Source organism: Dipodomys ordii, unplaced genomic scaffold, assembly GCF_000151885.1.
Source record: "Dipodomys ordii isolate 6190 unplaced genomic scaffold, Dord_2.0 Scaffold61, whole genome shotgun sequence".
Lineage (NCBI taxonomy): Eukaryota > Metazoa > Chordata > Mammalia > Rodentia > Heteromyidae > Dipodomys > Dipodomys ordii.
This window is the reverse complement of record NW_012267277.1, coordinates 6,722,321-6,737,301: the sequence shown is the minus strand read 5'-3', so window position 1 is coordinate 6,737,301 and position 14,981 is coordinate 6,722,321. Positions and strand designations below refer to the sequence as shown.

Here is a 14,981-nt window from a genome sequence, read left to right as displayed (position 1 = left end):
TGCTTATGTTTGAACCATGATGAACTCTGTTTTACTCGTGACAACCTGAGCTGACCTAAGAAGTTCCCAGAGCCACTCAAAAAGACCAGGTTTCTGCAACTGTATCTTGGTTTGAAATAAAATCTCATTGCTAAGTTGGTGCTGGTTAAGTACCATCTTTTCCTAACCACATGGATATTGGTTTTCACAAGGTCTACTGGACAATGGCCTTTGGTATTTGGGCTACATTTAAGGTATTTGACTAATCAATACTCTGGTTACTAGTTAATCACATCTGAATGGGAATTGAATGAGTTCTTTTGGTTTTGAACGTTCTGTAGATGTTACAGAGTCCAGCCTTTATCTACCATTTACTCCAATTCCCTAAATAGTTTTATTTCTTCCAGTTAATGTAAGAGTGTGGCTTCCAGAAGAGATGTTCGCTACTGCCTTCTTCATCTTGTCTTTGATGACTGGACAGCCTGGAATAATTGCCCAAGAGAAGGTGAACCGGTAAGCGGGCCCTTTGTCTCTGAAAACTAGCCATCACTGGAGAAGATTCTTTGTTGTTTGTAATGGGTTATGTAGGATTTAACATTGACTCTTTTTAACAGACTCTTCGCCAGTAATCCTTTGCCAGGAAAAGGCCATGCATAGAGGAACTGATTGGCTACTGTGTGAGTGTCAGGGAGAGGGGCAGAAAACTAATCTATTTAATTTTCAGTTTCCCTGTCTGTAAAATTTGATTCATGTTGTGCCTCCTATGGAAGATGAAATATGATACTTGATCTAAATGGATGTAGCACAGTGTAGGCACTTACTAATAGTAGTTCTCTTAAGTGAGGTTAGACATTTAACTTCCACCTTACTATATCCACAAAGATTCCTAAGAATACCACTTCACAGTGGTTGGGAGGATAAAATTAAATCATGTATGCAAATTATTCTGAGAAAGGCAAAAGACTTTAGAGACTCTATTTAAAAATGAGTTTACTTTTTGCATCAACAAGAGATATTTTCATACATACATTGCATGTTACCCATTCTAGTACCTTGAGATTTCCCACCTGTCTTCATTTTGTTTGTATGTTAACATAAACTATTTTCTAGTACTTAAACAGTCCCTTATTTCTTCATTGGGACAGCTTTTAAACACTCCCTGTCTCGTAAACATTAATAGTTTTAAATAGTTATTTTATTCAAATTCTTATTCATTGATTCAATTTTGGATCATTATTGCTTTTAAATGTCAGAGCCAAAGAGAATTCTTTTAAGAAACAATTCTGAAGGGGGGAGGCATTTTTATAAGCCGTTAATTGGTAACTTGTATCTGAAGCAAATACAAGTTTTAAAAAATCAGAAAATTCATCTCTAATAATTAGGAGATAAAGGCAAGAGAGCTGTGGTAAAGTAAATCTCTGCTGAGATAGTCTTAATTATAAAAGCTTATCATTGTAATCCTTTCTGAAAATGAACAAAGAGCCTTGATGTTTGATGAACTTATCAAACAAGACAGACCAGTGAAGAGGCAAATTTCAAGTCAAGGCAGAAGGGAACCAATTAAATACTGTACAAAGTGCTGCAGAAGGAAATCAAGCAGTTTTCGTGTCTACTGCCAGTGTGTCTGGTTTTGAAAAATGGGAAACTACATGGTGGAATATTTCTACCACATTCGTTCTGGCAGTGACATTTCCTAGTTCTGTGATCTCAGGCAACTTATTTAACTTTTCTGAGCTTTAGTTTCCTCATTTACAAAATGAGAGGGAAGTAAGAGCAAGAATTAAATGCAGGAAAAGTGCGTAGAACAATGCCCAGTACTTAGGAAGCATTCAGTGAAAGCACTTGCCAATGATAGTGTGTGATTTTTTATTGTTATCTGTTGGTATTTCATTTGCTTGGATGCTTGACAATAATCAGACAGAAGACATTTATAATGTGCCAATTGGCAAGGGTCTTCTTGATAAATTACAGATTTTAAAGTTTTTCTTTCTTTTTTTAGAAATAACACTTTTTCCCCCCAAAGATAAAATTTCCTATGAGCCCTGACATGGAAAACAGATCATACATATTTACATTTTTAATGGTGCACATTTATTTTTGTAGGCTCATGTTTAACACTTGCTTATTACAATGGCTTAATAGAAATATGGGGTTGTTTGAGGAAAACATTTTAAAGCCATGGTGATGGAAAGCAATTATAATGATTAGCTGCAAAATCAATGGCTCTCTATTATGTATTTCATAAAAACACATATAGCATAAAAATGTTTATTTTAGAAAGAATACTTTTTGTTATGCATAGCTAAGAAGTTTTTAAATTTTTCTGTTCTTTTAGCTCACTGAGATTAGTTTCTAAGAATGTATGTAGTCTTAGTGACAATTCCATTGCCTTCAAAAAGCTGTACTTCTGGCCACATAAGGGTGGCACACTCTGGTAATCTGAGTTACTGGGAAAGCAGAGATCAGGAAGATCACTGGTTCAAGAGTTTGGGCAAAATGAGTTAGCAAGAAATATAGTAGCATGTATCTGTGAGGCTGGAGAATAGAGCTTGATACGCAGTATGCCTGTAGAAAGCTAATTCTCTTCTTTTCTCTTTGACTGGAAATTTATAATATATTACTTCGTGGAATGCTAGAACAGTACAAAAGCTTTAGTGTCAAAGAGCTTTTTACTGAATCTTGGTTTTGCTATTAACAACCCATAGTAAGTAATTTTTTCTCATGGATTTTTTTTTTTTTTTTGGTCAGTCACAGGGCTTGAACTCTGGGCCTGGGCACTGTCCCTCAGCTCTTCAGCTCAAGTCTAGTGCTCTGCCACTTGAGCCACAGCACCACTTCAGGTTTTCTGAGTGATTTATTGGAGATAAGAGTCTCATGAACTCTCCTTCCTAGTCTGGCTGTGAGCCGCCATCCTCAGATCTCAGCCTCCTGAGTAGCTAGGATTACAGGTGTGAGCCACCAGCGCCTGGCTTTCATGAATCTGTTTTATGCACCTCTGGGGTTATTGTGCAATTTTAACGAGATAATATATTCATATAAAATTTTGTTATTGAGATTTCACTGAATGCTGAGTACTGTGCTCAGAGATGAAGTACACATAACCATGATCTCTGTCTGCCAGAATTACCAGTCTAGGATAGGACTCAAGGGTAAGAAGCCCTACTTTCATGGCACAATGGGCTAGATGATCAAAGTCAAGCAGGTCTTAAGAGTCCTCTGGAGGGAATGAACAGAGTTGGCAAGGTTTGGTCAGATGAGTGGGGTGTGATTAGCAGGATGTGCAGGAGATAGTGTTATGCAAGTACTTAAGACAGTACGTCCTTGGAACTAAAACTCAGTATGGGATTCTACTTGGTTTATAGAGATTCACTCATTCATTTGTTTATCTAATTACTCAATATTGTAGGTATGCTAGAAGCTAAGGTAGTGAAGTAAACAGATAATATCCAGTAGGATGCATGCTGATGTAAAATTCACAGACATTTCCAAAGGATGGGATATGAGAGTGAGGGAAAAGGAGAGGCCCTAAAAAACATACATGGCTAGGTAGCTGGCTTGAGCAGCTGATTGCTAAAGTGGCTTCCCAAATAATATTGGCAAAATTGGGAGGAGAGCTGGTTGAAGGAGTAAATGAAGAGTTTAAACTTGGAATCATTAAGTGTTCCCTGCTACAGAGGCAACCAGCAGAGGTATGAAATGTGGCAGTTGGGTAAACAAAGCAGGATTATAGAAGCATGGTCCAGGTTGGAGAGCTAAGTGTAGGAAACATAAGCACACAAAATGAATCTTGCCTCAATAAAGGTGAGAAAATCACAAACAGAAGAGATGTAATACTTAACTCTGAGGGATTTTGGGGTTTAGAGAGAATTGGTCCTAGAAATAGGAAGAGAGCAAGGAGGTACATGAGTGAAGAAGTTCCAGAGAAGAAAATTTTTATAAAGAAAATATTGTTTAACAGAACACAAGTAAAATGAAGCCAGAAAACCCCAGCAAGAAGATTGCTGAAGACTGGACCCTCACAAAATCAAGTTTAAAATAGCTCTACTTATTTTACTCAACCATTAGAAAGAATGATCTTGTACCATTTGTTTAAAAACATGGAAAGACCTGGAAAAATTATGTTAAATGAAGTAAGTCAGGCCCAGAGAAATAAAGGGTCCATGTTTTCCCTTACATGTGGAAACTTCTGAACTTATATGTAAATACATTGGGCACTATGTAAGTGCCTACAAATTTGTTAACTGAAATACGATAGATTCTAGGGAGAACTCACATTCCTTAAAAAGACAAAATTAGAGTTCTGCGAAATAAAACATCAGGAAGTGGGTACTCGAAAAGTGTGGGATGTGGTCGGGGGGGAAGGGCATGAATGAAGAGGAGAAGTGGGATTGAATGCAGACAAGAATCCAGTGTATATCCTACAAAATTAAGAAGAGTAAGCAAAGGGGTGGGTGGGTGGGGGGCTGAGTGAGAACGTTGAAAGGGGTGACATTGATCAAGATATCTTGTATTCATAAACTGCTTTGTTAAATGGCGATTCCTTTGTATAACTACTTAGTGATAATATCAAAATAAAATAAGATGAACTATTTTTTTAAAAACCTCTACTTAATGAGGTAGCTCCCATGTAACTGAAAAGAACTGGCTCAGGATTATATAATTAGTGACAATCAGCTCTGAATATAAACTGAACCAATTTATCAGGAGGTCCCCCTGGTAATAATCAGAGATCAGCTTTCTGACCTTCTGGCCCAGGATTGGTAGCTCATCAATTATTTTGTTTTCGAACTTGCAGAGCTGGCCATATTCTGGAGTCAAGTATTTGCCTTGCAGGTTGCATATTTGATTCTAAGTTTTGAGACCTTTACCTAACATGCTAATCTACATTTAAAGGTACACGAGGAATGTCTCAACCTCCCACAGCTTTCCGCTGTTGTAAGGGAACTCACTTGCGAAAAACAGAGAAGCCACATTTTGAGAGGTCAAATTGTGAGTCTTTATTGGAAAGTTGGTAACTGGTCCTAAAGACCTGCAACCCCTTGGATACACTTAACACTGTCAGAAAACTGAGCCATGAGAGCAGGGAAAGAAAGAAATAGCAGAAAAACAATACCAACAAACTAGCTCAACTCCACTGGAGAGGTGAAGTGGGGTGCTATGATGACCAGATGAGAGACGTGGGAACATGAGGCATGGCATAATGGTGCTTGAGCTGGTCTGGGCCTTAATAGAGTCAGGGTCTGAGGGCAGAGTCACAGGAAACTCAAGAGTTCAAAGCATAGGACTGACAGGTCCAATAAGCTATAGCCCAAGCCTCCACCTCAGCTTCTAATTCAGGCAGGCCCATCACCTGGAGGTGGGACTACACCTTCCTCCACCATAAAGACAAGACGGCACCAGTTAAACCCATTCCCTACCCACCATGTGGTCAAGATGGCACCAATTAGACCCAGAATCCCCACTTTACTACAGAGGACAGTTTGATGGAGACGGAGGGGTCTGATGAGAATGTGTATGATTGAGAGAAGAAACCTACTGTCAATGCCAGGCTTCTGTGCAAGCTTCACCTACACAGTCTCACGCCTCACTCAGAACAGCTGTTTTTCAGCTATAAGACAAATTGAATGGCAGAAACTAGAGTCAAATGCAAGTTTCATGGACTTCAGAAGTCTCTGTTGCTGGGTGCTGGTGGCTTACGCCTGTAATCCTAGCAACCTTAGGGAGCTGAGAACTGAGGATCATAGTTTAAAGCCAGCTTTTCACATTCTGTGAAAAGTCCAATTAACTACCAAAAAGCCAGAAATGGAGGTATGGCTCAAGTGGTAGAACACTAGCCTTGAGCAAAAAAACAAAAATGAAAACAAAAACAAAAAACAAGTGAGAGTGGGCTGCCTTGAGTCCAAACCCCAGTACTGTCAGGTGCTCACACACACACATACACACATCCACAGACATTTCTTTGTTACATTAGTGTTTCCTCAACTGTACCTACAGTCTTACAAATGTTGCATGAAAAAGAAATTACCTTTGTTCAAAAATATTGGGGGAATGCTTGGGTAAGCAAAGTAAAATGCAGAACTCCAAAGGGATATGAATACATTATTAGGCATTTTAAATCTCCACAAATGGAACATTGCAGACGGTTTATTCAAAAGACTTTGTCCATTTTTTTCCTTTCTACCCACACCTGGATGTGTATTTTGAGAACTAGTATAGAACACACTTTGAGAAATTTTGCAATAAATTTTGGGGCTGTGCTCTCTCTGCAGATGAAAAAACTAAAAGTCAGACAGTTATAGCAACTTTCTCATAGTTACACAGTAAGCTAGAAGCAAACTAAAGCCTAGAATCAACCATTTCTGAATCGAAGAGCTCTATATTAAATGTCTGATTAATTGAGTAGATTCTTGTTATCTGAAGATGCCTTAAAAATATTTGTCATGGCTGGGTACTGTTGGCTTCATGCCTGTAAATCTAGCTACTCAGAAGGCTGAGATCTGAGGATCATAGTTTAAAGTCAGCCCCTACAAGGAAGTTCATGAGACTCTTTTTTTTGGGGGGGTCCGGTCGTGGGGCCTGAACTCTGGGCCTGGGTGCTGTCCCTCAGCTCTTCAGCTCAAGGCTAGCACTCTACCACTTGAGCCACAACTCCACTTCCGCCCTTTTTTTTCTTTTTGCTTATGTGGTGCTGAGGAATCGAACCCAGGGCCTCATGCATGCAAGGCAAGCGCTCTACCACTGAGCCACCTTCCCATCCCCATGAGACATTTTTAAAAAAATATTTTATTGTAAAGATGCTGTACAATTACATTAGTAAGGTAATGAGGTAATGAATACATTTCTTGTTGAGCTTTTTCTCCTACTATCTCTTCCCTTCCTCACCTCCCCGCCCCCCCGACTCCGAGGTTGTAAAGTTTATTTCAACAAAATGTCTTGTGGGTATCATTGTTGCAATGGGTCATCCTGTGTCCTTGTTTCAGCATTTTGTTATTCCCCTGCCTCTCCCCAAATTAGATAAATGTATATACAAGATATTGGGTACCAAAATCAAGTACAGTGACAACAGGGGATATACTATAGGGGGAAGAACATACAAAAGAAAAAAAAATCACATAGTACATTAAAAACAACAACAACAAAGAAAAAAAACTCTTGTGTCCTATCTTGGGGTTCATTTCGTTTAGCATCATCTTATATGGTCACATGTACATAGCTTTTGAGTTTTTCTGCTCATCTAATAAGATTATCCTAGATGTATACCAATTATTACAAATAAGGGAAACCATGGACCTATATTTCTTTGGGCCTGGCTTACTTCACTTAATATAATTTTTTCCAAGTCTTTTCATTTCCTAACAAATGGGGCAATGTCATTCTCTCTGATGGAGGCATAGAATTCCATTGTGTGTATATATGTGTATGTGTGTGTGTGTGTGTGTGTGTGTGTGTGTGTGTATCACACTTTCTTTATACATTCATCTACTAAGGGGCATCTGAGACTCTTATCACTAACTACTAGAAAACCAGAAGTCATGCTTTGGCTCACAGTAGTCTATTGCTAGCCTTGAACAAAAGAGCTCATTGACAGTGCCCAGGTCCTGAGTGAGTTCAAGCCCCACAATCAACAACAACAACAAACTTTATGTATATGTGATATATATGATATATATAAATATATCATGGTTTTCTAGTCCATAGAATTATTAATGTTCTTTATATGTGGTAGACTAAAGTGGTAGAGCACCAGCCTTGAGGAAAAAGAGCGAAGGGACATCTTCCAGGCCTTGAATTTAAGCCCCACTACTGGCGTGCATAAACACACAGACACACAGACACAGACACACAGACACACACACACAGACACACACACACACACACATACACACACACCATGTGTATTAGTCCATTTTGACTAGCTCTACCAAATCCCCGAGGCTGAGTATTTTATCAAGTAAAGAGGCATAGTGACTCATTCTTCTGGAGTTCAAGTATATGGTGGCAACAACTTCTTGACTCTGGTGAGGGCCTTCTGGTTATATGATAATACTGTGTATGGCATCATCCTGAGAGCCTGTGAAGAAGAGAACATGGCAACACAGGAAGCAAGAAGATGGGGTAGGACCAAGCTCTCTCTTTCTGTAACAACCCATTGTTTCAGAGCTAGTTTATCTCTATTAGGCCCAACCTACTCTGAAAAACCAGCAGTACTCCCTTCAAGTGGTGCCCCCTGTGATGCAATTATGATGTAATTATCTTCAGTAGGAGCTACCTTTTGTGTTCTACTACCCTGGAGACCAAATCTCCAGCATATGAAGCTGAGGTGTGAATTGTAACAACCATAGCAATGAGGTCATTTAAAAGTGGATAGAATTCCTTTGGAAACATGTGTCAAGAGTTTTAAAAGATAAATAACTAAGCATAGAGAAAAGCTAGTGTTCAATGATCGCCCTATTGTTGTGAAATTAGAACAATATGTAGTTATTATGATTTGCATATATGCCCTACTTGTTAAGGAGGGAAAAGTCAAGAGGTAAAATGTTATTCGCAGTGTGACCTAAACTTTACTATGAAATAAAAGATGGGAAAAAATATAACACAAATATTTATAGTGGTTGGAGTAGAAGTAATTCTTTTTCTCTGTTTATCATTGTTGGTTTTTTAAAATGAGAATCTATTACTTTTATAATCATTAAAAAGTAAAGTAAATTGAAACAATCTGTTGGAATGGTCAGAGGAAATGTCAGTTATTCAGATATTGGCTGAAGGCTACAGCCCTGTAATGATGTAATGAATGGTCCTTGGGTACCTCTGTACTCCGGCCACAGTGCTATGATCGCATTGCCGAGTGGAGCTCTGTCTAGACATCATGTCATAAAGCTTTTAAAATGACAACAACACAGCACTTCTCTGTCTAGGCTTTTGCCTCCATCCATTAATACTGTTTACTTTGATTTTGACATCATAACGTAGTTTCTTTTGGTTCATAATGACATTATCTTGATAATTCTATAGTGAAATTCAGAACTAAAACTAACCCAAGTCCTTTCTGCTTCCAAACCCTTATACTCTTTGCCTTCTCTTCAGATACCATCCCTCTCTCCATGTCTCCAAAATTTATACTTTTGTTATCAGTACAGTCTGTCAGAAAAATGATGTACAGACTAAACTTGAGCCAATTGGATTTTTAGATTTATTTAATCAGATTCTAACTAAGCATTGGGCTGAAACAAATCTCTCAACCTTTGCCACTGCCTGTTTCCCAGAAGTTGGTTTTATTTTCGCCCTTTCCTTCATCCCTTTTCAGAAATGTTTATTGGGCATTTGCCATCTGTCTACTCAGGAGAGGTGAGGGGGAACTTAAGAAACAAATATACAAACTTACCCTGAATTCGTAAGATTTTAGGATCTGGTGGAAGAAACGAAAATATACTTATTATGTAAATGTGATAATTGAGTGTTGAAATGGTATGCAAAAGTTGACCAGGTCATATGAGACATATCTAACCAGACTTGGCATCAGGAAATACTTTGCTAAAGAATTAATACTTAGGATAAGACTGAAAGATAGTCAATAGTTAGCTCAGGTCATGACATGGATAGTTGGAATCACTCAGGACTGGTCTTTTCTGATAGGTGGGACAAAGGAAACATATCAAAGTAAGATTTTTCGAAGGTGCCCTCCATTGAATGATAACTGGCTGTAAAGGAAAATGTACATTAGAGGGGTATCATTGAAAAGCTTTGGTATTAAGCTAACAGTGTCCTAGCCAGGTTGGAGGGCAAGTGCAGTGGGATTTCTTGAGTAGAGACAATAGGGAAAAGATAAAAAGAATTTATAGAGCCCCAAGGAACAAGTAATAGGTGACTCATAAATTAGTGATTTGGGAGAAGAGCAGAAGGTCCAGAATGTAATCATGGAAGATAGAGAAGGACCAGGAATGGAACAAATGAGAGGGCTGGGTGTTGCAAGGCTCATTACAGGGAGTGATGAATCTCCAAAGTGGTGATAGAAATGAGGTGCGAAGGAAGTTTGACAGTTAAACACTGAAGTTTTCTTTAAAAGGGCAGTAAAACTATCGTGTTATTGTCTAGCATCATTTTTTAGATCAGAGTTCCATCAAGTATATGGTCTGTAGACCATAGTGCAAATAAAAACACAATGAAAAGAGTGAATAATTTCTTGGTATTATGAAGGAATTGGTTTTGAACTCGCAGTAAGTTCAAAATAATTTTCAAAATAACGCAAGTACATCAGTTGTATTTTTTTATTATGTTTCTACTTGCATTGATGTTGAGTGATGGTGGATAAAATTGCTGTGGCCTTAGTACAAATCAAAGCAGTGGTACTAGTCTCATAGGAAAAATTAAATTTTGCTTTAAGAAGCCCTTCCTAAAGCAGGAAGAATTATTCATTCTATTAAACCTCAAGCCTTGAATAAATGTCATTTACATATTCTATGGAAACCCGAGAAGAATACCTAAAGAACTTACCAAGCACTAAAGTATAATGATTGCCTTAAGGAAAAGCAATTGCTTGAATTAAGTCAATGTAGCCACTAGTTTTCATTCAGACTGAGCTGTGTAACAAACGGGGCCCCCATCCTGGGTAGCTTAAATGACAAACACTTCTTTTTCATAGCTTAGAGGAGGCTGGGAAACACAAGGTCAAGGTACTGGCAGATTCAGGTCTGGTGAGAGCTGGCTTGTGGTTCACGGAACATGTCTTTCACTGTGTCCTCACAGGACAGAAGGGGTGAGTGGGTTGTTTGGGATATCTTTAGTAAGAACACTAGTTCTATGTATAAGGTCTCCTTCCTCTGGTTATAATCAACCCTCTAAACCACATCCTCAAATACTATCACAATGGGGCTGTGGTTTCAGTAAATGAATTGTGAAGAGATACAAACATTCAGTTCATTAGACCACACTTGTTCTAGAACATCATTTTACTTGACAGAAATAACTGCCAGACAGGCTATGGCTGTACAGGCTTAGATATTTTGTATACACAGTAATAAAAAGCAGAGAGTCTATCATCAAAACCGAGCAGCATTATTTGTTACCAGTGACAAAATCTGATATTTCATGTAAAAAGCAAAACATACCAGCGTGAACTTGATGAGGTTGCTGGTGATATTAGCATTTTCGATTTCTCATATTGTACAGTATAATGTGTTAAGATATGTATACTTAGGGAAGTATTCATTTTCAGTGCTTAATGTTACAAAAAATGATCATTATATGAACAAGAGCCATTCCAAGTATAGACTAATGGATTTTAATGTATCAGAGGGCAAGAGTTCATTGAGATGCTTTCAGACTTCTTGCGGCAACTAACACATATAAAAGTTTGTTGTGCCAAAGAGAAGATCCAGTTATCTAAAAGGATACTTAAACATTCCTGCTTTTTTTTTGCAACTACATCACCATGTGAAGCAAGATTTTTTTTCTCCCATAAACTTTCACCATAACAATATAATAGCAACAGATTGAATGAAGAAGCAGAAAGAAAATCCTGCTTTTTCCTAAACCAAACATTAATGAGACCTGTAAGAAGACAATTATACTCTTCTCACTGATTATTTTTTCTTGATAATATACTTTAAAATAAAACCACTTATGGTAGCACTTTAAAGGTCTACTGTAATTTTAAATAAATTAACACATACTTTTAAAATATCTTTAATTCTTAATTCTAGGAATGTCATCACTCAGAAGCTCTTTGGGCCCTTCCAAAATTGGTCAGAATTTAAAGGGGTCCTAAGATCAATGCTAAAGATAAGTATTATAGTTCTGACTAGCCATGGTTATTTTCCTAGGCTTTTAACCTAGTTATTATTATTGCTCATGAATAGCCACTTATAATTAGCAGGAGAGATTTGAAGGACTGACTTTGCATACTATGCTAAGGAAATAACTGCCATTTATCACAGTCCAGACTGTCTGGCTCCCAGAGGCTGGGCAGTCCTGACACAAGATTCGACCTTTAAAACCTCTGGGCAGGCTGCCTGGTTTTGAAGCTGCAGCAGCAGCAATGATGCTGTGGGAGGAGGAAAAGGCTTGGAAACAGTTAGTTTGTGGCTTATTTACCTAACCCCAGGTGATCTGGCTAAGCTTAACTTGTGAAGGAGCAGCATGGGGCTAGAGAAGATCACAGAGAAAGACCAGTTTCTACCTCTTTCCCACTTGCCTGTATTACCACTCCCACCCCCACCCCTAACCCTTTTCTACCTCCTTTCCTGCTCCTGAAGGATGATTAGTAAAATGAGGTAATAGCATAATCAGGAACAGGAAGTGAGCTTTGCTATTAAACCAACTAGTTCAAATTTTCCCTGTCTTTCCTAGGTTATGACTACAGAGGTTACTTAGTTATCAGGACTTTCAGAATTCTTACATTTAAAATATTTACCTCCTAAGATTATTATAGATATAGATATAACTAATGTCCGGCATATAAAACTTAAAACTAAATTTTAGGAAACAGTTCATAAGCCTTTTGACACCCTTTCAGTAACCCCACTTATGTTACGGTAAATATACTTTTATAGATGGGAAGATAGCTTAGAGATTTTAAGTAACTTGCTCAAGTTTTCTAAGGCAGTGATGGTTAAGATTCAGTCTTCTGACTCCACACTCCATGTTTCTAGAGACAGGGATTTCTGCTATTTTACCTTATCAAAAATTGCTAGCTCTCCTCAGAATTCATCTAAGTGATAATCATTTTATCTATCTGGAATTGATATAGCATTAAAGTTGAGGTAGAGCCTCTAGGACCTTATTGGTGTCTATCCATGATAGGAGCCCTATTTCTTACAGTTCATGCCGAACTAGCAAGACCATGTGCAAGGATTTCTCCTTTGCTTAAGTTTTGCATCTTGAAATGGATTCAAAGCTCTTTTCCTTTCTTTAGGAGAATAAGTCGGGCAGTGAGCCCTGCAGCAGTTGCATGTCAGCTCAGCAACTGGTCAGAGTGGACAGATTGCTTTCCATGCCAGGACAAAAAGGTGAGCCATTTATGTCCAGTTGGGAGAATTTCCTATTGGATCTGTGCACTGAGAATTCAAATGGAAATAAGAAGTTGGGCGAGAAATCTAGACCTCTGGGGGTGAAATACCTATTTGGATGTACACATTTGGAAACACTGGGCTCATGGACAGTGACTTATTTTACACCACTGCCTGTACCTTGTGTATTGGCCATTACTGCCAAATTCAAGTGTTTAAGCCTTACATCTTCAGTTTAGATCAGGTGTTACCTTTTAAGTGCTCTGCTGCTTTGAACTTGCTTAGTTTGTCTTCTCTGTGCCTCAGTTTCCTTATCTGTACATGGGAGTGCTAATAGCTCCTGCAGTACAAGGTTATTGAGCACTAATAGAATGATGCTTGCTTTGCTAGCACTTTCCATGCCATCTGGCATAGAGCAAGCCTCTGAGACATGTTGCTGTTTTTGTAGTTATTAAATATGCTTTCTCTAGCCCCACTTGCAGTGCGTCAAATCCAGCCCCATTTCTTGCTCACCAGAGCTCTTTTTTGTTGTTGTTATTGATTGTGGGGCTTGAACTCTGGGCCTGGGTGCTATCCCTCAGCTCAGCTCAAGGCTAGCACTCTACCACTTGAGCCACAGTGCCACTTCCAGTTTTCTGGTGGTTTATTGGAGATAAGAGTCTCATAAACTTTCCTACCCAGGCTGGCTTTGAACAGTGATCCTTAGATCTCAGCCTCCTGAGTAGCTAGGGTTACAGGTGTGAGCCACCGGTACCTGGCTACACCAGAGCTCTTGATGGAGCTACTTACTGTCATCCAGCCTGTAGACAGACTCATCATCATCTTGGTTAGACATAGGTGCTTTGCGAATGCTTTGTTATTTATCTTATAATTTCATAATTTTATTTTATTATTTATTTTATTATTTGCCAGTACTGGGCTTGAACCCAAAGCTTCACACTTGCAAGACAGGTATTCTGTGACTTAAGCCATGCCTTGTCTGATGAATATTTTGGATGTTTGTTCAAAATTGCAGAGCCTCACAAGCAATGAAAACAAAATGTGAACCTAGTTTGTTTATTTTAAAGATTGAACTGCCTTATTCTGCTTCACTCAGCTCTGTGAAGGGTCAAGAAACCTACACTGCCTTGGTGTAAAGTACCTGGCCCCCATATGCCCCGTTTGCTCTGACATCCTGAATTTGTTTCCCGAGTCAGCTGTATCACTAGTACACATTGGATAGAAGCACAGGAATTTATTCCCTCACTCTTCTGGGGGTCAGGAGACTGAAACCATGCGTCAGAGTGGCTAGGCTCTTTTCTGGAGGCTCCGGGGTACAGTCTGGGCTTTGTGTGTTTTGGCATCTGGTATCTGTCAACAGGCTTTAATCATGACTGCATGACTCTCCCTGGCCACACTGTCTCTTCTTTTTCTATGAGCCTTCTCCTCTATGTCTGTCTGCAATATTCTCCCCTTGCCTTTCAGGAAGGCAGTGCAATAAATAACATTTGGGGCTACCCACATAACCCAGGTAATTGAAACCCCCAAAACTTCTACCTTTTGCAAAACCTTTTTCCACATAAGGGCATACTTACATGTTCTACCGATCAGAACATGATGTCTCTGTGTGGCCATTATCCATTCTACTCAACAACTGAAACTCCTTTTTGTTTCCCATCTCATTTCACTTAGAGAGCAGACAGCACAGTGGACGCGCTTCTAGCTTAAGTCAGAATGGACTCACCACTTTAGTGACCCCCAAAATCCTTTGTGTATCTTTATAGTGAACTCGGAGAGAATGAAATTCTGTTAATTATGTGAGAAGAAGACCACTTCAATTGCTTTTTATTAATATGTTTCTTCCTCTCAAAAATCATCCAAACAAAGATGTGCATTTCTGGAAAGAAACATTATGTAGTAGGCAGGAACGAAAATGATTTCTTAATGATGGCAAGTACAGGCAATAGCATGGAGAAGTCCCTAAGGGAATCTGGGCACCAACCTCCATGCAACATAGTG

At 38.8% G+C, this 14,981-nt stretch overlaps 1 protein-coding gene across 1 annotated transcript in view; it reads left to right on the top strand.

The window, feature by feature from the left end:
* The first annotated feature begins 317 nt into the window (after window positions 1–317).
* The window catches only part of C8a (complement component 8, alpha polypeptide), a 51,396-nt gene continuing 36,732 nt past the window's right edge, over window positions 318–14,981 (top strand). Inside the window, exons 1-2 of the mRNA XM_013022265.1 lie at window positions 318–492; window positions 12,890–12,983. Of these exons, the coding sequence (XP_012877719.1) occupies window positions 416–492; window positions 12,890–12,983 (171 nt within the window). The 5' untranslated portion in view covers window positions 318–415. The remainder of the gene's footprint in view (window positions 493–12,889; window positions 12,984–14,981) is intronic.